This window comes from Sporobolomyces koalae (assembly GCF_050403365.1).
Source record: "Sporobolomyces koalae JCM15063 DNA, S_koalae_JCM15063T_v1_ctg25, whole genome shotgun sequence".
Lineage (NCBI taxonomy): Eukaryota > Fungi > Basidiomycota > Microbotryomycetes > Sporidiobolales > Sporidiobolaceae > Sporobolomyces > Sporobolomyces koalae.
This window is the reverse complement of record NW_027481746.1, coordinates 49,878-77,100: the sequence shown is the minus strand read 5'-3', so window position 1 is coordinate 77,100 and position 27,223 is coordinate 49,878. Positions and strand designations below refer to the sequence as shown.

General features: G+C 55.7%; 11 protein-coding genes across 11 annotated transcripts; 6 read left to right on the top strand and 5 right to left on the bottom strand.

Annotated features, from left to right (window-relative positions):
* Positions 1-163: 163 nt before the first annotated feature.
* JCM15063_000694 (uncharacterized protein) lies at positions 164-6,420 on the top strand (the record flags this gene model as incomplete). Its single annotated transcript, XM_076679651.1, has 5 exons — positions 164-213; positions 285-652; positions 720-3,547; positions 3,618-5,921; positions 5,983-6,420. The coding sequence occupies 5 exons, from the start codon at positions 164-166 to the stop codon at positions 6,418-6,420; spliced, it is 5,988 nt and encodes a 1,995-aa protein (XP_076533199.1).
* Positions 6,421-7,031: 611 nt separating this feature from the next.
* JCM15063_000693 (cytochrome and DOMON domain-containing protein) lies at positions 7,032-8,671 on the top strand (the record flags this gene model as incomplete). The annotated part of the gene is made up of 5 exons (XM_076679650.1): positions 7,032-7,203; positions 7,273-7,349; positions 7,409-7,907; positions 7,975-8,164; positions 8,233-8,671. The coding sequence occupies 5 exons, from the start codon at positions 7,032-7,034 to the stop codon at positions 8,669-8,671; spliced, it is 1,377 nt and encodes a 458-aa protein (XP_076533198.1).
* Positions 8,672-8,768: 97 nt separating this feature from the next.
* GAB1 (GPI-anchor transamidase subunit GAB1) lies at positions 8,769-10,463 on the bottom strand (the record flags this gene model as incomplete). The annotated part of the gene is made up of 7 exons (XM_076679649.1): positions 8,769-9,028; positions 9,124-9,248; positions 9,321-9,464; positions 9,528-9,774; positions 9,835-9,935; positions 10,006-10,270; positions 10,337-10,463. The coding sequence occupies 7 exons, from the start codon at positions 10,461-10,463 to the stop codon at positions 8,769-8,771; spliced, it is 1,269 nt and encodes a 422-aa protein (XP_076533197.1).
* A 120-nt stretch (positions 10,464-10,583) lies between these two features.
* On the top strand, positions 10,584-12,531 carry JCM15063_000691 (acyl-CoA dehydrogenase family protein; the record flags this gene model as incomplete). Its single annotated transcript, XM_076679648.1, has 10 exons — positions 10,584-10,631; positions 10,703-10,959; positions 11,030-11,112; positions 11,189-11,556; positions 11,632-11,724; positions 11,790-11,903; positions 11,971-12,018; positions 12,079-12,294; positions 12,388-12,421; positions 12,488-12,531. The coding sequence occupies 10 exons, from the start codon at positions 10,584-10,586 to the stop codon at positions 12,529-12,531; spliced, it is 1,305 nt and encodes a 434-aa protein (XP_076533196.1).
* A 350-nt stretch (positions 12,532-12,881) lies between these two features.
* Positions 12,882-15,897, top strand: JCM15063_000690 (uncharacterized protein; the record flags this gene model as incomplete). The annotated part of the gene is made up of 10 exons (XM_076679647.1): positions 12,882-13,055; positions 13,195-13,367; positions 13,443-13,640; positions 13,700-13,960; positions 14,024-14,540; positions 14,604-14,784; positions 14,857-14,982; positions 15,055-15,283; positions 15,379-15,575; positions 15,647-15,897. 10 exons carry the CDS (start codon positions 12,882-12,884, stop codon positions 15,895-15,897), a joined length of 2,307 nt encoding a protein of 768 aa, XP_076533195.1.
* A 218-nt stretch (positions 15,898-16,115) lies between these two features.
* On the bottom strand, positions 16,116-18,090 carry PCM1 (phosphoacetylglucosamine mutase PCM1; the record flags this gene model as incomplete). The annotated part of the gene is made up of 5 exons (XM_076679646.1): positions 16,116-16,775; positions 16,848-17,288; positions 17,359-17,748; positions 17,810-17,927; positions 17,993-18,090. The coding sequence occupies 5 exons, from the start codon at positions 18,088-18,090 to the stop codon at positions 16,116-16,118; spliced, it is 1,707 nt and encodes a 568-aa protein (XP_076533194.1).
* A 90-nt stretch (positions 18,091-18,180) lies between these two features.
* On the top strand, positions 18,181-19,064 carry JCM15063_000688 (uncharacterized protein; the record flags this gene model as incomplete). Its single annotated transcript, XM_076679645.1, has 4 exons — positions 18,181-18,220; positions 18,713-18,814; positions 18,887-18,954; positions 19,029-19,064. 4 exons carry the CDS (start codon positions 18,181-18,183, stop codon positions 19,062-19,064), a joined length of 246 nt encoding a protein of 81 aa, XP_076533193.1.
* Positions 19,065-19,317: 253 nt separating this feature from the next.
* Positions 19,318-20,757, bottom strand: JCM15063_000687 (uncharacterized protein; the record flags this gene model as incomplete). Its single annotated transcript, XM_076679644.1, has 6 exons — positions 19,318-19,469; positions 19,538-19,850; positions 19,937-20,003; positions 20,084-20,306; positions 20,374-20,389; positions 20,455-20,757. 6 exons carry the CDS (start codon positions 20,755-20,757, stop codon positions 19,318-19,320), a joined length of 1,074 nt encoding a protein of 357 aa, XP_076533192.1.
* Positions 20,758-21,157: 400 nt separating this feature from the next.
* Positions 21,158-22,643, bottom strand: JCM15063_000686 (uncharacterized protein; the record flags this gene model as incomplete). The annotated part of the gene is made up of 5 exons (XM_076679643.1): positions 21,158-21,283; positions 21,358-21,674; positions 21,743-21,850; positions 21,920-22,337; positions 22,443-22,643. The coding sequence occupies 5 exons, from the start codon at positions 22,641-22,643 to the stop codon at positions 21,158-21,160; spliced, it is 1,170 nt and encodes a 389-aa protein (XP_076533191.1).
* A 614-nt stretch (positions 22,644-23,257) lies between these two features.
* On the bottom strand, positions 23,258-25,568 carry JCM15063_000685 (CoA-acylating methylmalonate-semialdehyde dehydrogenase; the record flags this gene model as incomplete). Its single annotated transcript, XM_076679642.1, has 10 exons — positions 23,258-23,332; positions 23,411-23,613; positions 23,674-23,756; positions 23,828-24,004; positions 24,082-24,178; positions 24,243-24,347; positions 24,413-24,723; positions 24,820-24,929; positions 24,997-25,117; positions 25,219-25,568. The coding sequence occupies 10 exons, from the start codon at positions 25,566-25,568 to the stop codon at positions 23,258-23,260; spliced, it is 1,632 nt and encodes a 543-aa protein (XP_076533190.1).
* A 184-nt stretch (positions 25,569-25,752) lies between these two features.
* On the top strand, positions 25,753-26,502 carry JCM15063_000684 (uncharacterized protein; the record flags this gene model as incomplete). The annotated part of the gene is made up of 1 exon (XM_076679641.1): positions 25,753-26,502. The coding sequence occupies one exon, from the start codon at positions 25,753-25,755 to the stop codon at positions 26,500-26,502; it is 750 nt and encodes a 249-aa protein (XP_076533189.1).
* Between the last annotated feature and the right edge of the window lie 721 nt (positions 26,503-27,223).

The window sequence follows — 27,223 nt, the reverse complement described above, 5'->3', positions numbered from 1 at the left end:
CCGCAGTGCTGTAGATCAAGGAAGTTCGGGGTCTCAGGTTTCGCTTCCCTGAACGTGAGACGTCGAGTCCGGCATCACTCAACCCGCACGCGACATCGCCTCTGATCGGTACTCTAGAAGTCCAGGGTGTGTTCTACGGTCACTGGTCGATCGGCGTCGCGAAATGCCTGGGACAACAGATCAGGATAAGGCCTCATCAAACAATGATTCTCTGTGCGTAGTCCTCTCATCTCATGCTTCCGCCATGGCTGCTCTGCTGATTTACTGACCTCTTTGGCACTCAGAACATGGTCGGCCGCGCTGAATTTGCTTGAGCGCTCGACGGCATCGGCTGCACTCTCCGATTTCCTTTCCGCCAACATCGCACAACTGCAAGACCCAGCGAACGCGTTCCCAGACAGCAGTACTTCGAAGGATGTCGTCAAGGCTGCCTCGGGGAGCTTGAGCAAATTTGAGGAATCGGCAGCAGCTGAAGTCGGCAACAGGTTCTCGCTCGCTCGACCTGTTGCAGAAACGGCGGTCCGTGTCTGCGCAAGGAGAGGCAAGCAAGAAGGGGATAGGCTCAGTGAGGATGAATGGGAACGGATCACGGCATGGGTTTTCGAGGAGAGGATGTCTGTAATCGGAGTCGTTTCGCTGCTATTGCGCATTTGTGCGTACCACGCTTTTCTCCCCTCGTTGCATGTGTGCACGCGCTGACAAAGGATGACGCTGAGCAGACGAAGACGAGGGCCATCCATGCCATGCGCTTGCCGCAACTCACGTTCCTACTGTCCTCGCCGCAACCTTTCCTGCGACGATACTCCGCTCGCTAGTTGCGCGCACGACTCGAACCCTTCCTCTCCCGGTCAGAAGATCGGCAACACTGTCGCGATACTGGGCAACCCAATTCGTTCTCGAGCAGAAAGCCCTTCTCGAGCTACTCTTCCTCGTTTATTATTCGCCCTCGTTCCGGATCGAAGGATCCCACATCGTCGATGTGATGAACACAGTGATCAAGACGAAGTGGTCATCGCAGCAAGAGTTGTCTGGATTTATGGATCAAGAAGCACAAGAAACGCTCCGAGAATGCGCGCAACTCGCAACAATTCTCGCCGTTGAAGTCCTGAATTTGGAGGACATCATGGAACAGTCTGACTCGCCCTATCCAATCCCGGCTCCCGGAGAACCCGCGCTTCCATCGTCCTCAGCGTTCCATCCTTCGCATCTCGCCGCGATCAATACGGCTGTCGTAGAACTCGTCCGTCTCGATAGCGAGCGAGCGAGCCCGATACTCCTGGGATGGGCTTTCGTGATGTCGCGGGTGACGTCGTCGCTGCTCGATCGGGGCGTTCCCGACGACTACCATGACTTCGCCCAAGCGAGCCTGCAGGTCGAGACAGGATCGGGAGGGATCGATTCTCAGCAACCTCTGTTCCAGCTGTACGCTTCGCACGTGCTTGCAAGTTCCTCGAAGCTGTTCCCCTCTTTGCTCGCGATCCTCCAATCATCCCTTTTCGGCTTCTCTCCCGCCTCGAATTCGTACACCTCCTCGGCCAGCTCCGACCCCAATACGATTGGCTACCTCTCAGTCATTCGCGGCCTGATCTTGACCCTCCCTCATCTCGTGCGCTTGTCATACATGACAGAAGCACAGTTGAGCGGTCTCTTTGAAGCATTCGCCGCGGTCTATGCCAACCCGTCCTCGACCATCCTCTGCGTCCGCTTCTGGCAAGGAGTCGATCGCGAACAGATCATCCCAGACGCAAGCATGAACGTGGAACACAGCGCGCAGGCCGACGCAGAAAAGGAAATCGTCGAGCTGGCTCGCTCGAGATTTCCTGTACAGTTTGGCCCGTACATTCGGCTGGTACGGGCCCTCGCAGCTGGCCTGGTTTCTCACGTAGATCCATCTGCCTCCTCTGATCTGACCGAGGACGAAGAGCTTGCCGCGACGTGCGCGCAGACGGCCTTCGCTTATCTCTCCACCTTGCCGACGCTCACCCACCTTCTTCCCGCCGGTCCTGGATCGTTGCCATATGAATCGCTTTCCTATCCTGACCCGGAAACCGGCTATTCGATTCGATCCACTCAGCCAATACAAGTTGCGCCAAGTCTGTCGGTGCGCGCGGGGACCATGGGCAGGCTCGTTTCTCCGCCAGGGAGGAAGCCATTGGTTGTTTGTTGGGATGTACCTGGCAATTGGAGCGCCTGGCAGCTCATCGGCGACCTCATCATCAGCTACGCGGGTACCTCGGGGAGCAGGAAGAAACGAGGCGACGTATTCGACAACGAGATGGCTGGACAAAGTGAACACCCAGTCGAGTGGGAGAACGAGGCGGAGCGCCAAGATGACTTGATCCAATCACTGGATCTACTCCGCCTGGTGCTCAAAGGCGATCCATCGCTCGGATCGACTATCCTCGAACACATCTCGTCTGACTCGACAGGCAGCGGGTCGAATCCGGATCTTGTGGAAGCGCTCTTCAAATTGCTTGACCGCTCTCTGTCGCTCTCGGCGATTCCGATCGAACTCGTCCGCTCTCTGGTCGAACTCATCGCCGCTCTCCTGCCCTCGTACCCTGGAGTCGTGTGGACTTTCCTACGCGGTTCTCCGCAGTTGTTTCAGACTCCGACTTCGGCAAAGGTCAATGCGCGGTTTCAAGGATCGACATCACATACGTCCGTCCTTGCCGCTGAAAAGGTCACCGGACGGTACTCGATCACCCTTGCGCTCCTCACCCTTGTGCACTCGCTTGTCCTCGAAGCTCAGGTGACCTCACGCGTTGTCACTCCCGAGTACCGCTCGGTCAAGCACGGGGTGCTCGTTCGCGCGCTGAATTGGACCAAGAACGAGGTCTGGATCAGCCACAACACATGGTCCTTCAGCAGTTTGGGCCAGAAATTCGAACTTGCTAAGAAGGTCGTCGACATCTTTGCTCTGGTCGTCGAAGAGGGAGAGCTCGAACCTGGGGTTGCGAGTGGAGATTTCAGTGCCCCGGTCAGGGTTGTAACGGACGCCTTCCTCTCGAACGCCTCCTCGGGGGGCATCTCGCACCTTGCACCTATACTTTCAACTTTCACTCTCGGGTGCAGCACAGTCGAATCGTTGCACCGTGCGGGTCGATACCACGATGCAATGGTTCTGGAAGATCTAGTCGAATCGAATCTTCGCCTCACGCTCCAGCTTGTTCGCCTGCGTTCGCTCGTCCAGCATTCGACAGTTTCTCTCCTCGAGAAAGTGATCCTTTCGCACAATTCGGCAACCAGCGTTTCTCTCCCTTCTTCGACGTCCCTCGGAGCTCATACATCCAGCCGACGCCCAGAGGTACTCGAAGCCATCCTCTCCTTCGTGATCTCGCCTCTCTCCACCAGCATAGCCGTCCAAGCAGCAAAGGTCGCTACTCTTATCTGCGCCGTATCGGCTTCGCAGGCACCATCCGAGCGTGCTGGTCTCGTCGCGTTACTCGGCGGCAGTGAGCGCGCGCGTGCGACGGTCGTCGCACTCTTGGCGATTGTCGATGACCCGGGGAGCGCTCTGGATCTGCATATCGCAGTGTTCGACCTTGTAAGCGGTTTCTCGCTGCTGGGTCCACCCGAGGTATGCCGCTAATCTTCTCATCCTCGATATCGCTTAGATCTCGGCCATCGTCGATTGTCAGCCTGGGTTGGCGATGCTCCTGGTTACTGGAGAGCAATACCCTTCCTTCGATTTGGCTTTGACAAAAGCTGACAGCGCCGACAAAGGAAAAGCAAAGATCCAATCACAAGCTCTTCTCGGAGTTTCGGTCGCTGGTCTAGGGACAAAACCGCTTGGACGTACAGCATATGGCATCGCTGTGGACTCGCTCGAATCATGGAGGACAAGTTGGACCGAGCGACCAACCGTGCTCGCAGCGATGCTGCGGTTCCTCGACTTCGTTTGGCAACACCTCGCTGATTACGGAGACTCGGTGGATGAGCTACGGAAAAATGACGTTTTGTGGCAGAAGCTGGTTGAGATCGCCACTGAGGATATTGGACCCGAGCCTATCGAAGCCGACGAGGTCGAACCCTACTGCCACCGTCTGATGGCAAAGTCGCACGCAATTCGGATCATCACTCTCGACGTGGAACATGCGCTGGGGAGAACGGGCGCGAAGGCGCAGGACGCGCCAAGCTACAAGACTTTCCTTGCCTCTTTCCGCGACCCGAAAAGACTCCTCGCCTCACTCAGCTGCGCCATCGCCTCCTCCTCCGATCCGGAACTGCACAACGATGTAAACGAATTGATCCGGACATCCTTCTCCGGAATAGACCTCAGCTCTCTCCGCCTGCCTCCGCCGTCCCATCCCCTCGATCGCTCGCGGACCTGCGGACCGTCCTATATCTATTCGCTTCCTCTGTTGCGCAGATCTCTCGACGGCTTCCTCGCTCAGCAATCTACCGATGACCAGGAGACTTCGATGATCGGACACGATACGTTCTCGGAGATCGTCGAACAAACTGCGCGTCTGAACTGCAATTTTTCGCTCCTCGAGGCGCAGATGCTCGGCACGAAGAGCTGGAGGCAGTCGCTCGAAACTTTGCTCCCGCTGCTGAGATCCGACAAGGCAGTCCAGGTTGCGGTCGCTCAGACCGTTGTCTCGATCGCAAAAGATGTCGCTCAGGAGGATCGCGGAGGCCAAGTCATGCAAACTCTACACGTCGAACGCCTCGAAATCCTGCTCTCCTTGGTCGAGATCGTTTACACCTCGACAGGAGCGGAGGCCAAGACAGCACTAATCGAACTTGCGGAGATGGTCAGCTTGATCTTAACCAATGCGTCCCTCGATGTGATTGATTCGATCTCGCGCCGGACGGCCCCGGCGTTCCACTCCCCTCTGTTCCGAACGGCATTCTTCCTTGTGAAGCAGCTGGACAATCTCTCCAAGACATCGCCGCAAGTCTTTTCCGGCGCCGAGAAGTCCCAGCTCGAGCAGCACGTAGCGTCCATACTCCGGGTCACTCTGTCTGCTCTCCGGGAGCTATTCTCGATAGCTCGCTCCGATAAAGTACCCGAGATCGAACAGGACCTCGCGCTCGTAATTGCCGTCCTGTCGCAGATCCTCAACTCGCCTTTCGCCCCTTCCTCGGCACTTTGGCTCGCACACTGCCACTCCCTCGATCTCTTCCGAGTTGCGCTGGCAGTCTTTGTTCCCATGGACCAATCCGAATCGGGGCGACCACTCTACGCTCAGCTGGTCCTGGATTTCTGCCTCTTGGTTGCCAATTCCTCCCCTCAAGCCGCCGAGCAAGTCGCGCTCGATGGAGTGATGACGGCCCTCACGAACAACGCCCTGACCGAGACCGCCGAGTCAGGCGCGATCCCGATCTTTTCTAGCGTCGATGGTTCGCAGACTCCTCAACACCGCATCTGGACTTCGATGCTCGCACTTGTGGTATCGCTCGTCTCGGCACTCGGGGAATCGACTCGGTTTGTCGAGCAAGACGTTACAGGATTCGTCCGACTCTACAGCGCCCAAATTTCCCGGGCGACCAGCTGGACGGCTGACTCGACCATCACGGCTGCCGGACTCGAGGAGTTGTCGCTCATCGTTGTCCTTCTGCACGCGCTCTCGAAGCTGAGCTCCCGCGGCACCTCGCAATCGCTCGCACGAACGGTCGCTATCGTGTTCGTGGAGCAATGCCTATATCTACTTCAGCATCTCGTCTACATCCTCCTGCACCCGAATCACCTCTCGTCGCTGATAGAGGGTACGTCGCCTGAGGCGCGAGCCCTGATCGAGAAGGAGGCCGCCGAATCGGATGTCGCTAAGAAGCCCGTACTGCAAGCCACTACCTTGGCCATTCTCCAGCTTGCACGCGACATGGTTGGTTCCCTGGCTGAATTCGCCGACGCATGGAAGATGCTCACGACAGAGTCAACGGAGTGGAAATCCGAAAGTGCAGTCGTGCTACCCGTAAGCGTTCTACTCTGTCATCTACGAAAGTTGGTCTTGACCCGATCAAATCCATCTACAGACCGCGACGGTAACTGCGACGGAGAAGTCGTCGATTGGCACTCTTCTCGATCTCGTGTCTTTCTGCACCGACGTTATCGAGCCAAGCTCTTCGGGATCGGCCTCCTTACCGACATCGACCGCCTCCTCCGTGTTCCCATCGCTACCGGTCTTTTCCACAACTCTCCTGGAACAAACTGCGAAGGAGACGATGGAGGCCGCCGCACTATTGGCAGTCACACAAGTAGGCCTGTGGGGGGCAATCGGCTCTGGACCACAAGCAGGTCAACGGGGCGCGGCGTTTTCGAGGACTCTGAATGAGTTGGTGACAGACCTCGCCGAATCAATCGACAAGGCGGTCGCGAGCGACCGAAGCAAAGGTGCGAATGTACAGGACAAAGGTTGGATATTACAGCTGCTCAAGGGCAAGCTCGCGGGCTGGAGTCAAACGTCAAAGTGATGCAATGTTGTCCGTTCTCTCACCCATGCTTGAGCTTTCAGAAGCGCCACTTTCCTTTCAAATTCGCGGAATACCTGCGGAAGCGTTCGTAGGCTCTTGATAGAGACGCGCGTCACAACCATAATTGCAGCGCGAGTCGACGATGGCCAGCGCAACATCGGCGGCAAGCTTTGGTCGAGTCGCGCATCTTCAGAACATCTCCCGCACTCTGTTCGAAATTCATCGCGCGCGCACTCTTGCGCAGGACAAAGAGAGCTGCGAAGGCTCGCCCAACGCCCCCAGTGCTCGTCAGTCAGAGCGCCCGTCGAGATCGGAATGACGGTGGTAAACCTGAAGCCGTTGCTGCGACCAATCGCAACGCAGCCAATTGCGAAGACGCCGATCACTCTCGCGACTGCGGCTTGCTGCAGCAGTCAACACGCGCAAAAGAAGCTCGCGCGAGAAATATGAAATTCAGGTTGGAACTTCCTGATCGATGATCGAGGCTCGAGAAGCTCCTTGCCTGGATCGGTCGTTCTTCGCGCGACAGCTGCATCAACTCTGCTTCTTTCGGTCTGCATCTCTGTCCAGCACTTTTCTTTTCAAGTCCATCAAGCGACACAGCGCCATCGATGAAACTCTTCGCAGGAGGCGCAACAAGCGCGCTCATGTTTCTCCCGCAGGCGTTCGCAGCTCTCACCACTGCGCAACTATCGACCGTTTTCCCCGGGGCAACCAACGGGACGCTGTCGGGATCGATGAAGACGGTCAATAAACTTGCGATTACCGTGGTGACGAACTCGAGTAAGTGATTCTCGATAAGCAAACGCGAGGTCCAAGCGATTGTGCTCAAGCCTTCGAACCGGATCCCAGCGCATGCCCTATTCCACCTCAATTCGACCACGTATGCCGTCGAAGAGACAGGTTGGATGGCGTTAGGACTCGGTAGCGTGAGTCTAGATCCGTATTGCACTCGATGAGCGGCACTAATTCGGTCGCGCTTGCACAGAAAATGGCAAATGCCGACTTCCTGATGGCCTGGCCGATGCTGTCTGGTACTGCTGTCACTTGGGTTCTCTCGCATCGCCTCCCCTCAGGTTCTCATGGTACCCCTCAGTTGGCTTCGACAAACTCGGCGACAGACACGGAGGCGTTTTACACCTTTCTGCCGGAGCTTTCGACCGCGACGACGGGCTCTCAGTTCACCACGGTCGCCTGGCTGCGAGCACTCGAGCCACCTTCAGACTATCCTACTTCATCTGCAGTCGCCAGCACCAACATCGACCGCGCAACTAGCAAGCTGAACCTGATTTATGCTTCGGCTTCGAAGGACCCCGCGTCCACCGATCAGAACGCCAATGTCGAGCAGCACAATAGACCATATGGTAGTCTCAACATGGATATCGCGCGCGGCGTTAATCTCGATGTGGCGGCGCCGTTTGCCGAGGAGCAGCAAACGAACACGTCTGGGGGATGGTCAAAGCGGGACAAGATACTTATTGCGCACGGTCCGCTCCTGTCCTCCTGTTTGCTCGACTATTTTCCAGCTGATGCACGCAGTATGTACTGTCACAGCTGTCATTGGTAGTGTCGCCGCTGTTCTTTTCGTTCCGGCTGGTATCCTCCTCGCACGGTTTGGTCGATCAGGCTCGTGGTTCCCGGCCCACCGAGCCATCCAGCTCTTCTCTTCCATCCTGATCGTCGTCGCGGCAATTATCGGCATCACGCAGGAGGAGAGTGGCCATTTCATGGACACTCACACCAGGTAAGCTCTCACCGTCCTCTCTGATTCTCAAATTACCAAGAGACTGAGAAGTGTGCATGCGCCAATAGGCTTGGTATCATCCTCCTCGCCCTCTTTGTCGTGCAACCTCTGCTTGGCATTGTCGCGCACCTGACCAAGGGCGGCGCGCCTCTCACCTCGGCTCATCCGTCCTTCACTCGTCCGATGCCCTCCCCGGTCCGCTTGGTCCACATCGTCGTAGGTCTTGCCATCACCGGGCTCGCGTACTGGCAAGTTGCATCGGGATTTGACGAGTGGCAAGCACAATCGGATCGACAAACGGCGACTCCTACGGCAGTCAAGGCCGTCTTTTGGGCACTTCTTGGCGTCGCAGTCGCGTTGTACGTAGTCGGCTGGATAGTTGGGTTTGTGAGCAAGAAGAAGGACAACGAAACAGGCAGAAGCGACAGTGGAGACGGTACCCTGCACGAGGGATCAGACCAACCCTACTTCATGACGGCTCGCAACAAGGAGACTACAACTTTCTAGATTTGGATACACTCTCCCCTTTTCAAGCAAACAGCATCTCTCTCTTATTGTGTGCCAAATGTTGTCTGTATACATGTAATTTGCCATCTAGCTGTTTCTACCTCTGAACGATCGCCCATTTTCCCTCCTTGACCTTCTCGCGACCCTTTTTACTGAGTCCGAGTCCGACTTGTCGTTTGCCCCTCGCGTGCATAAACTCGAGTGCCCATCCTCCTTGTCCAATGGCCCACACGAGAGTGGACGCGTAGAAAAAGTTGGCGTTGCCGGATCCCGAGTACAACCAGAGGTAATGGAAAGTCGGGAGCAGGAGGAGGGCGTAGAGGGGCAGCAGGGCGTGAACCATGGGTGACGAAATGTCTGGATTGCAGGAATAGGCCATAATGTTGAAATGGGTCAGTGCCTCGCAACAGCCGAGATGAGGTGATGAGCGAGAGGGGGAAGATCTGGCTTACACGGGACGTATTCCGAGAAACATGCGAGCAGGGCATGCCAGAGCGCATAATCGCCCAGTACCGGGTAGCTCTTGAGTAACGTACAGCAGCCGATGAGCAGTGTGATCGAGAACAAGGCATCTTTGCTGCAATCAGGCGCCGCGAGTCGATTTGTCAGGGAACGGCGGTCTTCATCGAAACAGGGTGAACAAGCTCACCGGTAAAAGTACGTCAGAGGTGCGACGTATACGAGCGGATGCAGTGCAAAGACCACGAGGAAGAAGGATCGGAAATGATCAAACATTTCGATGAAGAAATACCACGTCAGGCCAATATTGGGAGTCAGATCAGGGATCGTGAGTCTGTTGCTCCCAGATCAACCGTAAGCGCCTGTGATTCAGAGTGGAAAAGCAGGGGAAACTTGCATGACTCCATAGACGCTCGACAGGAATTGCCAGCTGCCGGTATACCATCGACTGGCCAAAAGCAGAATCGCTTGATGCGCTGCGAACGCAAAAACTCCGCGCAGGGCAGTCGTCCGGAGATCTTGAGCTGATCGCGAGCTCGAGCGCATACAGTGGGCGAGCAATACGAGCCCGGGCAAGAGCAAGATTGGGTACAGGGAGAGGTGAGTTGCAAAGGAGAGCAGAAACGCTGCCGAGACGAGCGAGCCTAGGAAGCGGATACAGCCGTTAGATCCAGACTCCTCCTGCATGTGTACGGACGACTCACCCGATACGGCAGACTCGAGAGCTAATGCTAGGAACAGATTCGGGAAAACCACGGTCGACCGGGCGAGCGTGGTTGCGATCGAGAATGGGTGCAAGAGGTAGCTACAACAGAGTTGTCCCTTTGTGTCAGTAGATGATTCCCGAAACGTTGAGTCGAACGCAAGAAGCTTACAGGGTCGCGATGGTCGCGCCTGACCAGCGCTTCTCGCCCTCATCCTCGAGGACCCTGCCTCTGTCGCGACAGTCTGCGACGCGAGCGAGAGCCCACGCAATCCCGACATCTGCGAGCGTCCATGCAGCGAACGCCAGCCACGCAGGAGCAGCAGCAGGGTCCGACAGGGGTCCAACGAGGGCGAGCAGGAGCGGCGGAGCGTGGAACGAGCCGGCGGCGTACGGATTAAGGTCGAGTTGGCACAAGAGGTAGTAGCCCTCCTGTACTGCACCGGATGGAGGCGACGTGAGCAAATGAGAGCTGGAGCGAGATGAGGCATGATGCAACTCACAGCGCTGCCAGGACGACAACGGCGACGTGAGCTCGTTGCGATGGACCAGCAAGGCGGGCAGTCGAGTCCACGAGAGCGCTATCCGAAGAGCGGCGCCTCTGGCGAGCGCCCAGGCGAGATTCGGCATCCGGATGAAGTGGCAGTGCGAGCGCGTGCGCAACCGCCGACAGCCGGCGCCGGACGCGGCTCTTGGCCCGAAATCGCCTCACCGGTGTCTTCCTGCTCTTGATCTCTCCTCAGTCTGACCATGACATTTGGATCTCTCACTCCGTATGCCGAACCTGCGTTCTACCGCGTGAGTCTGAACTCGCCCGTGATCGCTCGCACAGTGCTTTCCCCACCTGATCGAGGTTGTTCCGGCCGCAGGACCTTCCCTCGCCCTACTACAACGAGTCGCACTACAAGCTGCGCGAGGCGATCCGAGCATGGGTCGACGAGCACTTGATGGACGTCCCGTTCGAATGGGAGGAGGAGACCAAGGTGATCGACCCCAAGGTCTATCAGGAGATGGCCCGTGTCGGCCTCTTGACCGTACTCGCGTTCGGCCACAAAATTCCAAAGAAGTGGGCCAAACCCGACGGGACCGTCTTTGGCGGCGTCCGAGCTGAAGAGTGGGACGGATTGTGCGTTGAGCCAAGTTGAGCTCAGTGCCCAGAGAACCTGTTTGCTGAACGATCGCGCATAATTCGACAGCCACAACATGATTGTGATTGACGAGATTCACCGCTGTGGCTCTCTTGGCGTCGGACAAGGTCTCTGCGGAGGCCTCCAGATCGGTGAGCATCGCCGCTTCGACCTTGTACAGCGTCACCCTCTTTCGCAGCGAGACTCATTGCTGCCCGCCCTCCTCAGGACTGCCTCCGGTCTACAACTTTGGCTCGCAAGCACTCCAGGACCGAGTTCTCCCCGAAGTGCTCAGCGGCAAGAAGCGCATCTGTCTTGCGATTACCGAACCGAATGCCGGTTCTGATGTCAAGAACCTGTCAACCTCTGCTGTCCTGAGTGACGACGGCAAGCACTATATCGTCAATGGAACGAAGAAATGGATCACGAACGGAATCTACTGCGACTATTTCACCACGGCCGTACGCACATCCGGCAAGGCTGGCGACATTCACGGCATCTCGTTCCTCCTGATTCCCCGAAGCGAAGGGGTCAAGACCCGGAGGATGAATATGTCGGGCCAACACTGCGCAGGAACTACCTTCCTGACATTCGAGGTCAGTCCCTCCCTGCCTTCACCAATGACGCTTCTTTGTAGGAAACCTCAAGATTGTCTTGGTGCGATCTGCCAGGATGTTCGAGTACCGGTCGAAAATATTATCGGCCCGAAGGACCACGGATTCAAGCTCATCCTCTCGAATTTCCTCGCCGAGCGCCACATGATCGTAAGTTCTGCAGCATCTGCTATTCGACGCAGTTGTGAGCTCACCTCGCTCCGCTGCGATGTCAGATCTTCGTCGCTCAGCGTCTCGCTCGCGTGTGTATTGAGGACGCCATGAACTATGCACACCGCAGGAAGGTCTTTGGCAAGCGGCTCATCGATTCAGAAGTTATTCGTAACAAGGCATGTCGACGAAAAGCTTGCTGTACCTACATTCACGAATTAACACGATTTGGCTGTCGGTTGGTAGTTTGCACACATGGCCAGGGTCATTGAAGCCCAGCAGGCATGGATCGAGGTGGGCTGTCTTTCTCCTTTTCTACTGCGATTCTGATGCTGACAGGGCCTGGGTCTCTAGTCAACTATCTACATGGTCGAAAAGTTGCCACGCGAAGAGGCAAATGCCAAATTGAGCGGAACGACCGCGCTCATGAAGGCGCATGCCTCAATCACGCTCGAGCTCGTCGCTCGGGAAGCGGTACAGATCCTCGGAGGAATCGGGCACACGAAAGGAGGAATCGGAGAGAGGATCGAGCGCATCAGACGCGACGTTAAAGGAGTCGCGATCCCAGGTGTAAGTCCTCGAGCTCAGTCAACGTTCATGGGATTCCTGCTGTTGGTCTACGATTGCGCTGCGCGTTCTGACTGTGATCGGTCCTGTCGACAGGGTTCGGAAGAGATCATGCTGGATACAGGCATTCGTAAGCTACCCACCTGTCGCTGCGAGCGACCCCGTATGTTGCTGACCATCTCGCGAAAACTATTAGGCCAAGAGCTACGTCTCGCGCTCGGACTGGGCGCCAAGCTCTGATTGGCTCAATGGTCATCACGTATACCTATGCTCTTTTCGTCGTCATCTGTTCCGAGGCTGTAGGGCATGTAATCAAGGTCATCCGCAGTATTATTCCCGAAAATTGGAGAGTGGCGACGGTAACAGAAATCTTTCTTTTCGCTGAGTCTGAACCAGCGATAGTCTACTTTATAGCAACACTGCGAGGCACAGAAACTCGACAAGCTGAGATGGGTCAAAGATTGAGATTTCCTTACAACAGCCCAGAATGTATGCTACTTACAAAAGGCTACTACAACTCTCGAAAGTTTGGCTTGGAATTTCTTTCATCGCCCGCGCGCCCGCACAACCCAGCTCCGACCCTCAGCAGCATGAGTGAACCGACGAGCAAACGTGCACGTACCGATGCACCCGTCGACAACCCATACCTGGCGCACCTGAACGAGCCTCATCAAAGGATGACCGGCGGTGCGAACGGAGGCGCTGCGCCCTTCGATGGATGGATCCCGAGAAAGGTCAACGGCAAGCAAGTCGAGTCGGCCATGGTACGTGTCGTAGCCCCTCACTCACTCCCGAAAGGCGGACCGCGCATGAGGCGATCAGAAAAGTCAACATCGCCATCGCTCGCGATGGTCGCCTTGACAGACTGCTTCCTGAGCTGATTCGAGTGGTGTGTATGAGTAGGCAGGTCCGGTCAACCCGTTCACGCTGCGACCCCACTCGAAGCGCTACTTCGACATCTTCGAAGTCCGCAAGAAGCTTCCGGTGCACCAACAGATGAACGAGTTCCTCACCATGTTCAACGAGAGTCAATTCACCGTCCTGTCGGGAGAGACCGGATCCGGAAAGACGACTCAGTGCGTTGCAGCCGCTTTTTCCTGTTTCGCGAGATCGAGCATTCCGCTGACATTTCCCGGATTTGCGCTGCACAGGATCCCTCAATACGTCGCATATGCCGATCTGCCCCATCTCCGTCGACCAGGACTCCAGGTCGCGTGTACTCAACCGAGGCGAGTCGCCGCGATGAGTGTCGCGAAGCGTGTGGCGGACGAGATGGACGTTTCTTTGGGTGAAGAAGTCGGATACAGCATCCGTTTCGAAGACTGCACCAGCCCCAACACTTTCCTCAAGTGCGTAAGATTTCCCACAGAGATCCGGGCGCACCCATTCTGACTTTCTGAGTATACAGGTACATGACCGATGGTATGCTTCTTCGAGAGGCGATGAACGACCACATGCTGTCGCGATACTCGACTGTCATTCTCGACGAGGCGCACGAACGTACCCTCGCAACCGATATCTTGATGGGTCTCCTCAAGGACATTGCCAAGCGCCGTCCTGACCTCAAGATCGTCGTCATGAGTGCCACGCTCGATGCTGCCAAGTTCCAAAACTACTTCTTTGGCGCGCCCCTGCTCAAGGTTCCCGGACGAACATTCGCGGTCGAAATGTGAGAGAGAAAACGCCGCTCTCAAAGTACGTCTGTGGTATTGATCGATTTCTCCCGTTGCAGCTTCTACACGCCCGAGCCCGAACCCGATTACCTCGAAGCCGCTATCCGTACCGTTCTCATGATTCACCAAGCCGAACCAGAGGGCGATATCCTCGTGTTCTTGACGGGAGAGGAAGAGATTGAAGACGCGTGCCGAAAAATCATGGTCGAAGCCGATCAACTACCCCATCACGTGGGACCCCTCAAAGCTGTCCCGTTGTACTCTTCGCTTCCTCCTCAGCAACAGCAGCGTATTTTCGACAAAGCCCCTGCTCCACGAACGCCTGATGGCCCGCCTGGACGCAAGGTTGTCATCTCGACCAACATTGCCGAAACTTCGCTCACGATCGATGGAATCGTCTACGTCGTCGACCCGGGATTCTCGAAGCAGAAGATCTACAATCCGCGAATTCGAGTCGAGAGTTTGTTGGTCAGCCCGATCAGTAAGGCGAGTGCGAACCAGCGGGCTGGACGTGCCGGACGAACGAGACCTGGAAAGTGTTTCCGATTGTACACCGAATCTGATTTCGTCAAAGAGGTGAGCCTGGTTCTTCTTTCTCTTCCATACGGTAGCAAGCGAGCTAACGTTGATTCGTCGCAGCTCGAGGAACAAACTTATCCCGAGATTCTGCGTTGCAACTTGGCGTCGGTCATTCTCGAACTCAAGAAGCTAGGTGTCGACGATCTCGTGCACTTTGACTACATGGATCCTCCCGCGCCCGAAACGGTCATGCGAGCCCTCGAACTACTCAACTACCTTGCCGCGTTCGACGACGAAGGCAGTGAGTATCGATCATAGATGTATTTCATCGCATCTTGGGAGAACCAGCTGACGCCTGTATGCTCTCGATTAGACCTCACTCCCCTCGGAGACATCATGTCTGCCTTCCCGCTCGAGCCTCAACTCGCCAAGATGCTCATCGTCTCGCCCGAGTTCAAGTGTTCGAACGAGATTCTCTCGATCGCTGCCATGCTTTCCGGTAAGACTCGAGAACGGTTTCTGGTCGTCATCGGATTCGCAAAACTGACGATGTTTTCTGGTAATCTTGCAGTCCCGAACCCTTACCTTCGACCGAATTCCCAGAGAAAGGAGGCCGACGAAGCCAAGGCTCAATTCGCTCACCCCGCTGGAGATCACTTGTCGCTGCTCAACTTGTACCATGCGTACAAGGGCAACCCCGATGCGAACTGGTGCTGGAACAACTACGTCTCGCACCGAGCTATGCAACAAGCCGACAACGTCCGGAACCAGCTCAAGAGGAACATGGAGAAACTTGACCTGTGAGTCCGCCTTGCGACGATCACGACCTTGACGTTGAGAAAGAAAGAAAGAAAAGTTCCCGCTCACGCGTTTGTCTGCATTTCAAATTCCGCAGGGATCTCGTCTCGACCGCTTTCGAGGACCCGTCGTACTATGAGAACATTCAAAAAGCTCTCACCTGCGGTTTCTTCATGCACGTCGCGCACCGCGAGGGAGAGAAGAACGGGTACTTGACCATCAAGGATCTTCAAGTCGTCGGTGTCCACCCGAGTACGGGACTCGACCACAACCCCGAATGGCTCATCTACAACGGTAAATCTCACCGACAGCTCTTGAAAAAAAACAATGTACTGATTCATTTCGGTCTGCGCCAAAACAAACAGAGTTTGTCCTTACCACTCGCAACTTTATTCGAACCGTGACCGAAGTCCGACCGGAATGGTTGTGGGAGTTTGGATCGTCGTACTTTGATCCGACCAACACGAAAGCGTTCCCCGATTGCGAGGCTCGACGAATCTTTGAAAAGATTGCGAGTGGCAAGTACAAAGGAGGCAAGGACAAACAACTTGGGTACTCGGGAGGCAAGGCGAAGAGTTCGAGAACGGAGGGCAAGGACAAGAAGAGGAAATACTGAAAAGGAAACTTGGGGATGTTTCCCAAAATACTAGACGGGGGTCTTCTCTACTTGCTTGTCATACATGATTCCATTCTAGCATAACCTTTTCGACGTGTTGTCGCGACATTTTCAGCGTTGTCAGAAAAGGGAATAGTTGTACTTGCACATAAACGAGAGACGGACCAAAAGACTGCAACCAGTGTCTACGGATCTAAAAAAAAAAGGACTCTTACCATCTAGGCAAACGTGGCAGGACGAGTACTTTGACCTGCGAGATCAAACACGATCCCTGCAACTTGTTGTGCGAGAGCTGTGTAGGTTTGACACGTTTGAGCTGGCGGATCCTGGGTCAGAGAGAAAGAGAAGTCGTTACCATCGGCCTTTTCCCTCGTAGCAGCTTCTGCATACACTCGTACACAATCTTCCGTTCCACTCGGTCTGACAAAACTCCTACCCAATTCGACCTTGGCGACCGCTTCGTCCACTTGAGCTTGTAGTCCTTCGGGAGTGACGACTTTGCGTTCTGCGTCTCGAGTCGTGAACGCGTGTCGATCACGCACGTACACTTTGACGAGTCGGTTCGAGAGGTCTTGGTACGCCGAATCCCACTGAGCTGGAGTCCATTGTCGGTGTAGGAGGACCGTTTCAACGAGAAGCATGTCCGACAAGGCGTCTCCCACCGTTTGGTTGATCACGTCGATCAACGCGCGCAAGTTCGCGAGCGCTTGTGATTCGGAAGGGTTCGAACTCGAGTGTGACGCGATCGTTTCGAGTGATTTCGGGGAAAACAGGACGGTGCCGTGTCCGTTCGCTTCGAAGTAGACACCAATGTCGTAGGACGCGGCAGCATGGTGCAAGTGCTTGACGCCGGTTGGAACGCATGTGACGGGTACTCCCTGTTGCGCGCAAAGGGCAAGGTTCATCAGCGCCTGCCAAGAATTCAAGAGTACACAGGAGCAAAATGTTACCAGGACATCGGTGAGGTATTTCGTCGAGGCCCCGTTCGCGTAAGCCGTCTGGACGACTCCGACGTCGAGCCCGGTCAGGCCGGCATCCTTGACGAGGTCCATGATGAACCCGGCGACGAGGCCGGCAATCTTGTCTCCATCGAGGAGATGGAACACGTTCTTGTCGTCGGCATAATAGTACACGATGCGATCGGCGTCACCATCGTACGAGCAGTAGCGTTGTCCCGGCACGAGCTGGATCCCGGCAGGACCTTGTTGCTTCGTCTTGACAAAATCGGCACCACAGTTGAGATTGAGTTGTCCGGGCGTGGTCGTGTCGTCCCGCGAGATGATGACGGGGAGAATGTCGGACGAAAGGTACGAAGCGAACGCCTTGAGGACGGGTGCGCCGACTCCATTCGCGCAGTCGACAGTCACGGCAGGCAGGAGATGGCGTCCTTTCTGTCGCACACGAGGGAAGCAGAGGTTTCAGTTCAATGCGGTCAAGAGGGACTTGAGAGAGGCGACGCACGGCAAGGATGGTGTAGGCCTTGGCGAGCTTGCGGTAGTACCCTTCGAGGGTGGGTTCGCCGTACGCATCGCTCGTACCTTCAGTGTTGGTGCAGCGAACGAGGTAGTGCAACTGCGGGGTCGACACGAGTCCGGCTGGAACCTTGTGGGCGTCCATCGCGGTCAATCCGTCCTCGAGGGCACGGACGAGGGCGGGACACGAGGGGCGGGTGTCGTGACCGTAGATGACGGTCGACGGGACAGACAGGTCGGTGTTGGTGTCGCGCACGATGGAAGCGAGGGCGTTGACGAGGTCCGAGTCGGTCGGTGCGTTTGCGAGCAAGGTCGCGTAGGTTTCCCACGCCGAGACGAGCATCTCTCCATGGGGGTCGACGAGTTTGACTCCATTGTCCTGCAAGTGAAGTGGTGAGCGTGAGGGAGAAAGGGGGTCCAAGCAGGAGGGGTCAACGCACGCGTTCCGGGTTGTGCGAGGCGGTGACCATGACGCCGATGGCCTTGCCTGCGAGGTTCTTGCTGCGGATGGCGGCGAGGAGGCCTACCCTGTACAGGACGCTGTCGAGGACATCGGCGCTGCGAATGCGACCAAGTTGAGAGAGATGGCTCGGGACGCGAGGGTGCAACGAGAGCGAGCTCACGTGGTTCTGAATCCAGCCGTGCCGTACGTGTAGGTGACGGTGGCCGGCTTGGGGTGCGCGACCGACCCAGCTTGAATGCCCGTGTGGTTGAGTTGCATGGTCGGGTTGACGCAGACGGAGTGAATCAGTTCAACCCGCTCGTTCGCTTCCGCTCGTCCCGCATTCGCTCCCACCCCGACTCGACCAAGATGGCTCCTCCTCAATCTGCGCTGCCCGACAACTTCCTCGGTCAGTCTCCCCCATCTCTCTCTGTACACGCTCGCCTCTTGTTGCATCCTCGGCACCTTCGACCTCGTCTCAGTGCAAGCGACTCGCATCTCCGTCGCGACATTGCGCCTCGTCATGACTCGCACCCAGCGAGCTCGACGACTTGGACCGTAGACGGCGCAGATCCTCGCCTCGAGCGAAATGTCGCGTTGATCAAGTTTCGCCCTCGGAACGCTCTCCAGCCGACTTGCCGCTCACCGATGCACTCTGAAATCACACTCCAGAGTGTATCGCAAGTCGCCTCGAGCTTGACAATGACGAGGATCGTGACATTCGGATCAACCCTGTTGGCCTCTCAATCGCACCTCCTACCCGTCGAGAGCAGCCTGTCCCCTCTGCAGGGCCGCAGGCTTGACCCAAGCAGTCCAACCCAAAGCATCCACGAGAGGTTCCACGAGAGCGAAGCGAAACTGACCATCGTCTCCATCTTCGCTTCTCCTTGCCTCCCGATAGAAATCAAGGCGCAGCGGGAAGAAAAGATCCGTCAATCGTGGATCGGAGTCATGGAGGCGAAACTCGTTCGGGAAGAACTACAGAAATGCTGGAGGACTGAAGGTGACTTCTGAGCATCTTTCTCTGTTCTTGCCTCGTAGCACTCGTGCTGACATCTTGTACCGCGCCTTTCAGGTGTCAACCACTACGAAGTGTGCCACCCTCTAACTGAAAAGTACCTCGACTTGCTCCGAACAAACCGAGTCAGTTTTCCTTTCTCCTTCCTTCCCTTCGACTCGAAAGAGGCTGACCACGTCGGATTGACGAATTCGTACAGGTCGAAGGATACACGAAGCTCGATTTCAAGGCATAGATCGTTACACTTTACTTGTCGTCTTACCTTTCCTTTCTCTCTCTCTCTCCAAGTGACGCGCTCTGTAAACAAGGTTTTCTCATACTTTCCCTTTCCGCGCGAGTTCGACCGCAAGAGAGCGCTTGGCAGAAAAACAGAGACATCTCGAAAGCCGGACAAGGTAAAGAGAGGAAAACCCGGGGATCCGAGTTTCTGACATTACGGTCCAAGGCGCAACTCGGAATGAAAGCTCTGGAAACTTTCTCAAAGGCGATCAACCACTTGCACCCGGCCTGATACGAGGCATCTGTTTCTTCTCCTTCTGGCTCGTCTTGCGTCGTTTCTTGTCCATCGCTTTCGACAGTTTGCGCTTGTCTTGCGACAGCTCGTCAAACTTGGCTTTGAGGTACAATTTCTTCTTGTCGGCTGTGCAAAAGAGACAAACAATGCGTCAAGCCTTTACCCACTGTGAATTCGACCGGAAAAAAACTCACCCTCTTTGAGATAGAACGCTCCCTTGCCCTGCTGCCTCTTCTCCTTCTCCTCCTTCTTCCACTCTTTGAGCGCTCCTTGCTCTCGATCCTTGCGTTTCCGCTCGACCAATCGGTTCTCCATCCTTCGCAGACTGTCCTCGATCTTTTCCTTCTCTTCCTCGGGCAGTTGCGTGTTCTTGCGTGCTTTGACCGCCGTAGCTCGCAACGTCGCCACTTCCTTTTCGAGTGATCCAGACAGGAACGAGTAGGAACGATTGAACAACTCCGAGTTGACCGAACCACTGAGAGAGTCGAACCGAGGATCACGCGCTTTCTACAAAGAAAAAAAGTCGGCACCCGGGAAAGATGAGCAAATTCAAGAGATGCTCGAGAAATGGTGCAAAGGGCAAAGTCACTTACAAGAGTTGTTGTTTCAACGATTTGTCTCGCGCGCGAGACTGGTCGCTTGGTGCTCATCTCGGTAGGCCTAAAAAATGACTCAACCCTCGAGGTCAATCCCATATGACACCTAAGAGCTGATTGGTTTCAAAAAAGCTTTCAACTCACGCATGTTTGTTGCTTCTGCCCTCGACTGCGCTCCGACCCTTCGAGTTCTTCGCTTTCGGTCCTTTCTTGCCCTGCTTGCGGCTGTCGTCTACGTCTCGTTCGTCTTCCTCCTCCTCGTCCACCTGTCTAGCTTTCCCTTTACCCTTCCTCGAAGCGTGCGCATTCGATTTCGACATTTGCTTCTGAGCCTTGAGGAGCGAAGTGAACGGAATCGAAGCGAGTTCTGAAATTCGGGAAAAAAGATCAGTCAAAGGAATCATGCAACACTGCTCGAGGAAAATCACACTCACGTTTCCCGATAGCCTCCTAATGATCAAGCGTCGAAAGCGAGTGAGCCACGAAACTTGGGAACGAAAAAGAACCCAACTCACCTCTTCGTCATCGTCGTCGTCAATGACTTCACCTTGATCACTCTCGTAAGCAGCCATTCCATCTTCGTCGTCCTCGTCGCTCTCACTATCCTCGTCGTCCTGGTGTTGAGAGCGAGTATTCGAAGTTGAAGGGTTCTGTCGTTCTTGTTCCCATTCATCCTCCTCTGAATCTTCTCCTACTTGTTGAGAATACTCTTCCTCGTCCGAAAACCCTTCTTGGGAGAACGCCGGGGCCGGAGCGGCGAGTTGAGAGCGAGCATTCGAAGATCGAGATGAAGATTTCGAAGCAGAGGCGCGAGCCATTGTTTGAAGTTGCTGGTTAAGCTCAAGAGGTGTACTAGGTCTGTCTGGTACAATCCAGGAGGAACAGTAGAGAGAGAGAGGCGGTTCGAGAGGAGGCGGTGAGGCTTGAAGGCGATGCTCTCGAGGGAAAAATGTCCGAGTCCTCTCTTTTTGCCATTCGGCTCACCTTCCATCGCTGATTGTAGACCGGTAGAGCCGTGGCGAGGGATTCCCCTCATCTTATTTCGCTCTGGGACTAGAGACCAGAAATGTTCCGGAGTTTGCGGAAATATCTGATCTGATCGGTCAATCGTCACAGGCTGCTCACAGCTCGCAGACACGAAACTGAAGAACAACCAAAGAATGGGGTATAATTGCGGTACTGCCATATCTACAAAAATGTATTCCGAATCGAGAAAGTTCAAGCGAGAACTTTTCGCAGTCCTTCGGCTTGACTTGCGCTGATACGATCAGGGAACTTGACGTCGATCTTGACCAACAGGTCTCCTTTTGGTTTCGTTGCGTTCTTGCGAGTGATCGGCATACCCTAGAAGATAATTTGCAAAACGATCAGTATCTTCTCGTTATCTGGGACACGACAAGCAGTCTCGAAAAACTCACCTCGTTAGAGATTCGGATGATCTGTCCGGGTTTGAGGGGAGCTCCACCACCGCGAGGGTATGGCACATTGAAATTGATCGTTCGACCATCGAGATGCGTGAGCGATCTTGCTGGCGTTCCTCCACCGTTGGGACCCGAGAGAGCGTCCACCAACGGCACCTGGAAATTGTAAACGAGATCGTCCCCTTCCCGCGTAAACTGAGAGTGCGGTTTCTCCTCGATCACAAACACCATGTCTTGAGGGCCCGAGGGCGTTTCAGAGCCGGCTCCAGCAAAACGCACTTTCGTGCCAGCCTTCCAACCCGCTTTCACATTGACTGTCGCATAGAAGATGCTCGTCAGCAACTTGTAGGCAGGAGGAGAGCAAACCGACTCTTAGACTCACTTTCGAGTACATTGGATTCCTCGCGACCACTGAGTAGCTTCTTGGTGATCTTGAGCTTCTTGGTCGTGCCCTTGTACAGATCTTCGAGCGCGATTGGAAGCGGCTTCGCTGTAGTAGGAGAAAAGGGAGGCTGTCAGCGAAATGCGTCAGCCTTGGGGTCGAAAACCGATCACTCACTGATTTCTGGGGGAGGTTTCTTCGGCGCAGAGCCACCCATATCGTGGTCGTCGTCGACATCCATGCCCATACCGCCGAATCCACCGGGGAATCCTCCTCCCATCGAGGCGAACGGGTTTCCCGCTCCTCCTCCAGGGGCTTTCCTCCTGGTTCCTCCACCTCCACCTCCCATGTCGCCCATACCTCCCATACCTCCCGCCATGTTGCCAAACAGGCTCGCAAAGATGTCATTCGGGTCACTTGGGGAGAACCCTCCGAACCCGCCTCCGGGCCCTCCTGCCGAGGAGAAGGTGAATCCAGACGGGAACCCTCCTGCACCACCTGCTCCACCGGCGAAGGGATTGAACCCTCCACCCATGCCGGCACCCTGTCCTCCTCCTCCTCCCCCAAATCCAGACTTGAGTCCCTCCTCTCCAAACTGAAAAGAAATGGTGCCAACTGGTCAGTCACTTGTCCAGAATCCGACAAGAAGAACCAACAGCTGAAGGAGGGGGGGAAAGTTGAACGGAGGGAAGAGACTTACTTGATCGTAGATGGAGCGTTTGTCCTTGTCGCTCAACACTTCGTATGCTTCTCCCACTTCTTGGAACTTCTTCGCCGCCTGTTCCGAACCTCCATTGCGGTCGGGGTGGGTTGCGAGACTCGCTTTCTTGTACGCTTTCTTGATCTCCGTCTCATTCGCGTCTTTCGAGACGCCGAGGATCTTGTAGTAATCTTTGCCCATCTTTACTGCTTGCGTGTCGTAGGTTTGTAGGGTTTGTAGGGTAGATGTTCAACGAGACGAGAGCTCTCTGAGCGGGTTGGTCGATAAAAGTGGGGGCTTTGACGGGCAGAAGTGTGACGTCGTTGGTAGTGGTTGTACTCGCCGAGTAAGTATGTAGGCGATGCAGCGACTCGCTCGAGTGTGTGCTGTAGACTTGCGTGAGCTTGCTGTGAGGACGTAGAGGTGAAGAGGCGAAGGCCAAAGAGACCGAACGGCCTGTTCTGTGCCGCCGGTATCTTCGGTGCGAGAAATTTCTAGAACCTTCGCGATCCATCTCGCTTTCTCGCTTTTGTGCAAAAGCGCCGAGGCGTCCGTCGATTGTTCTCACTCTCACAAAGCCTTCAAGACCATGTGGAACAGACGATGTTAAGTAGGCTGACAAGAACCCGGTCTATGAGGACGAGGACCGCGCGCACGAGTTGCAGCATTCTCCTCGCGATGGACGGCAATTGCGGTACTAAAGGATTGAATTTCGGTTCAAGACAAGATAGCCCGAGGAAAAAGTACAGATGCAAGACTACCGGTTGCGAGAGGAAAAGGGAAGAATAGAGAGGGTTTGGGAAAGCCTTGCTCATCTAATTTTGCGTCGGCATCGTGGTCGTCGCTTTCGAGTCGATGGCATCCCCGGCGCGCCAGAGAGAAGTGGTCGTCTTGAACAACAACAGAAAAGAGTCAGCTATCGGAACCTCGAGGAAATCATGCTCGAGAGCTACGAGCTCGAGTCTTACCTTGAGCTGAGTCCAGAAGTCCAATCCTCGCTGTCCGTACAGCGAAGCACCTCCGAGGACACTTCCCTTGTTGCCCGACCACGCAAACATGGGCAACGGTACGGGAATCGGAGCGTTGATACCGATCTGTCCCGCTTCAACCGTTTTCTCAAACTTGCGCGCAGTTGCTCCAGATTGCGTAAACACGGAAGCACCATTTCCATCTGCGCGAAAACACTTTGTCAGGTTATGCGACCTCTCCGCTTCGAGGTAAGATAGCGCACAGCGGTTACGGTTGATCAACGCGAGAGCGTCATCGAGGTCCTTCGCCTTGACGACCGTCAGCACGGGACCAAAGATCTCTTGTCTAAGAAAAGGTCAAACTGATTGTCAGGACATTGTGTTCGACACCCGAGCTTCGCGGAGAAACTGGCGCACTGGTAGCAGTCCATGTCGGTAGTCGCTTCAAGGATGGTGGGACCGACAAAGTTACCCTTCGGGTAGCCATCGACCTTGACGCCTCGACCATCGAGCGCGATCTTGCCTCCTTGGTCTGCGCACGATTGAATGAGCGTCTCGACTCGCTCCTTTGCGGCAGGCGAGATGAGAGGTCCGCTTTGAACATGGAACGAATAGTAACATGTCAGTATCGACAAGAGTCCGGCGGGCCGGAAGAACGAAGAGGAACGCACACTTCGGTTGCGGGGTCGAATCCGTTTCCAACCTTGAGCCCACGAGCTCGCTCGACCAATTCCGGGATCCAGTCGTTTGATTCTCCGATGGTGACGACTAGCGAAGAAAGCATTGTCAGTCTCTATTTCAGAAAACGAACAGACCGGAGGAAGGAACGAACGAGTCGAAAGAGCCATGCATCGCTGTCCAGCGGCACCGAACGCTGCACCCACGATGGAGTTCAACGCAAAGTTCTTGTTGGCATCGGGCATCAAGATGCAGTGGTCTGTCGACGAGCCAATGCGTCAGCTTGGCATTCAGGTGACAGCCTAGAAGGGAAGACGGACGCACTCTTGGCACCCAAGTTGGCTTGAACACGTTTTCCATTCTTGTTTCCAGTCTCGTAGATGTACTGACCGGCCTTGTCACCACCGACAAACGAGATTGCCTTGATGCGAGGTTCTTCGCATAGGAATTTGACAGGAGGGACGGTTCCGTGCATGATGGACAAGACACCTTTCGGCAGACCGGCTTGTTCGGCAAGCTCGGCGAGAATCATGGCTGCTCCGGGGTCACGCTCCGACGGTTTCAGGATGAGCGAGTTTCCAGTCACGGTCGCCATAGCCATTGCCCACAGCGGGATCATAGCAGGGAAATTGAAGCTGTAAGCGCGACACATGGTAGCGGTATCAGCTTGACAGGCCCATCCTTTATTCGAAAAAAAAACTCCTGCAGGAGAGGCTCGGTGAAAGACTCACGGGCAGATGGCAGCGACGACACCGAGAGGAACCCGTCGGGTGTAAGTGTCCATGTCTTTCGAGACTTCGAGCTTGTCTCCCATCAACAGGCTCGGGATTCCGCAGGCAGTCTCGACAACGTAAGCGATCGAAGAATGCATGTCAGTATCGAAAGTAAGCGAGAATTTTAGCGCAAACAAAGCGACTCATCTGGAGTCCTCGAAGCACGTCTCCCTTTGCGTCGGCGAAAGTCTTTCCTTGCTCGAGCACGATCGAGCGAGCGAGGTCATCGTGATGTTCTCGGATCAACGCCTGGAATCTGAGAAAAGACGAGGAGTGCCGACGAAGAAGAGGGTCAGAGCGGCGTGCCGAAGAAGAGGGGAAAGACCCGAACAGCGACGGCGCGGCGGCGGGACGCACTTGAGCATGACGGCTTGGCGCTTAAGGATGCTCGAATCTTTCCACTCGAGGAATGCGGCTTCAGCACGGTCAACAATCCTCGTCATGTCCTCCTGGGTCGTTTCGGGGACCCGTGTGAGCACGCGCTGAGTCGACGGGTCGTGGACCTCGATCCATTTCTGCGTCGATCCCGTCGTGAACTCGCCACCAGAGAGGAGCGTCGTGTCCTTGCCATCCGTGTGAGTGCCCTTCCACTGCTTGGTCGCGGCAAGAGCTTCGATGTCGGCTAACGCCAGACGTGGGGAAGTCGTCGAGAGAGCGCGTGACAGGGCGCGGGTGCGAGCGGTGAGGCGGAGCGTTCCAGTGAGCATCTTGACAGCCGGTTGGGGATACAGCAAAAGCAAAGCGAGGGAGGAACGACGGGTATCGGCGGGAAAGCGATTCGGCACGGGTGGCTCACGAGACGCGGGCGATTTTGCCCCTCAAACTCCGGACCCGTGCCGGCTCGGATCCGAGAAAATTCACGGGTTCCCTCTGCCGCTCTTACGCGACACGATGGAGCTGTCGACTCCGGATGCGTCGCTCGATGTCAGTCACGAAGGATCCTACATGCACTCGCGGCCGACTGGACTCTCGCCCACCTCCTCGCCGGCAGGGTCTGCCCCCGCCCCTTTCCCGCACTCGCTCTCGCAGAACTCGGTCGAGCCGGAGCCGACGCTCTCTGCCGCATCGTCTCCAGCACGTTCGACTTCCGATGTCGACTCTCTCGTCGGGCTGCCATTCTCACAAGTCGAGACCGTCGCGTTGGATTTGATCGCGAACGCCCCTCCATCGCACGAGGAGCAACTCAAGGCGATCGGGGGAGGCGTCGACGCGTTCGACTTGCCGCGCAAGTCCACCACCATTCGGGAAGAGCTCGTCGAGCAGGAGAAGAAGGCGATCGAGTTCCTCCGCCGCAAGGTGCAGGACATGGATCAGGACGATTGGATGTATTCGACCCCGGCTGTGTTTGGTCCGCCTAGACCACTCGGGCTGCAAACCGCGTCTGTGAGCGGACTGGAGCGAGGCCGAGAGTTTGAGGAAGGAGTCGGTTGGGACGACAAGGACGGCAACGGAACAGGCTGGATCGACCGCGCATTCAACCTCGAGAGTTACAGAGTTGAAGGGCTCAGCGGCACTCTGAACGAGCTCGACGTTGCCCGTGAAGATCCAGCATACGAGGAACCGCCAGCAGTCGAAGATTGGCAAGGCGCTGGCACCTTCAGCGACTCGTTGGGAGAAGGAGGCTACTCGTTCACGGGCTGAAGAATCATCATACAACGAGATCGTGCGATCAAGGTTCAATAAGGGAGGACGCGCGCAGCGGATACAAAACCTCTTATCGATTGGAGATGATCGACTCAACCCCTCAGGCCACCCCAGAACCGGTGCAAGACCGCCTCGACTACTTCCAACATATGCGCCTAGGTCAAAGCTGCACTGGCATGTTGCCCTCCTTTGGTATCAAGTCAAGGGAAACACTCCTGGCAAGTCGAGGCCTTGCCGAGCGGGCTCGATTTCACGGAATCGTGGCTCGCCAGCTTCTACGTTATGGTGACGCACGAGGGTACAGGAGACTCGCGGAGTGTCGAGAAGGTGCCACCCACTTGCGATATCGGACTCCTTCAAGTCTCGAGCGCGCGGAACGGGGAAGATTCAAGGACAAGGAAGCAACTGGACCCTTATTGCCTTGGGTCTGTAGCTACATTCCTTGTTGAACGGCCTGTGGTATGCAATTCGGGCGCGGCTCGGGAGCGAGAGCTACGAATTTTACAAGAAAGATAGTGGTTCCAGATTGCTTTTTCTTGGGCTATCATGTTGCAAGCCGATATGGGGGTACAGGTACTTGGTCTGACTGCTGTATTCGTAGCGAAATCAGATCCGGTAGAAGCGAGAATGCTCGAACATATATAATTGATCAGACTTCGAGATTGTTGATCGACATCTACGCAATCCCGCTTCTCTCGCCAGTGCATGCTCCAGAGGA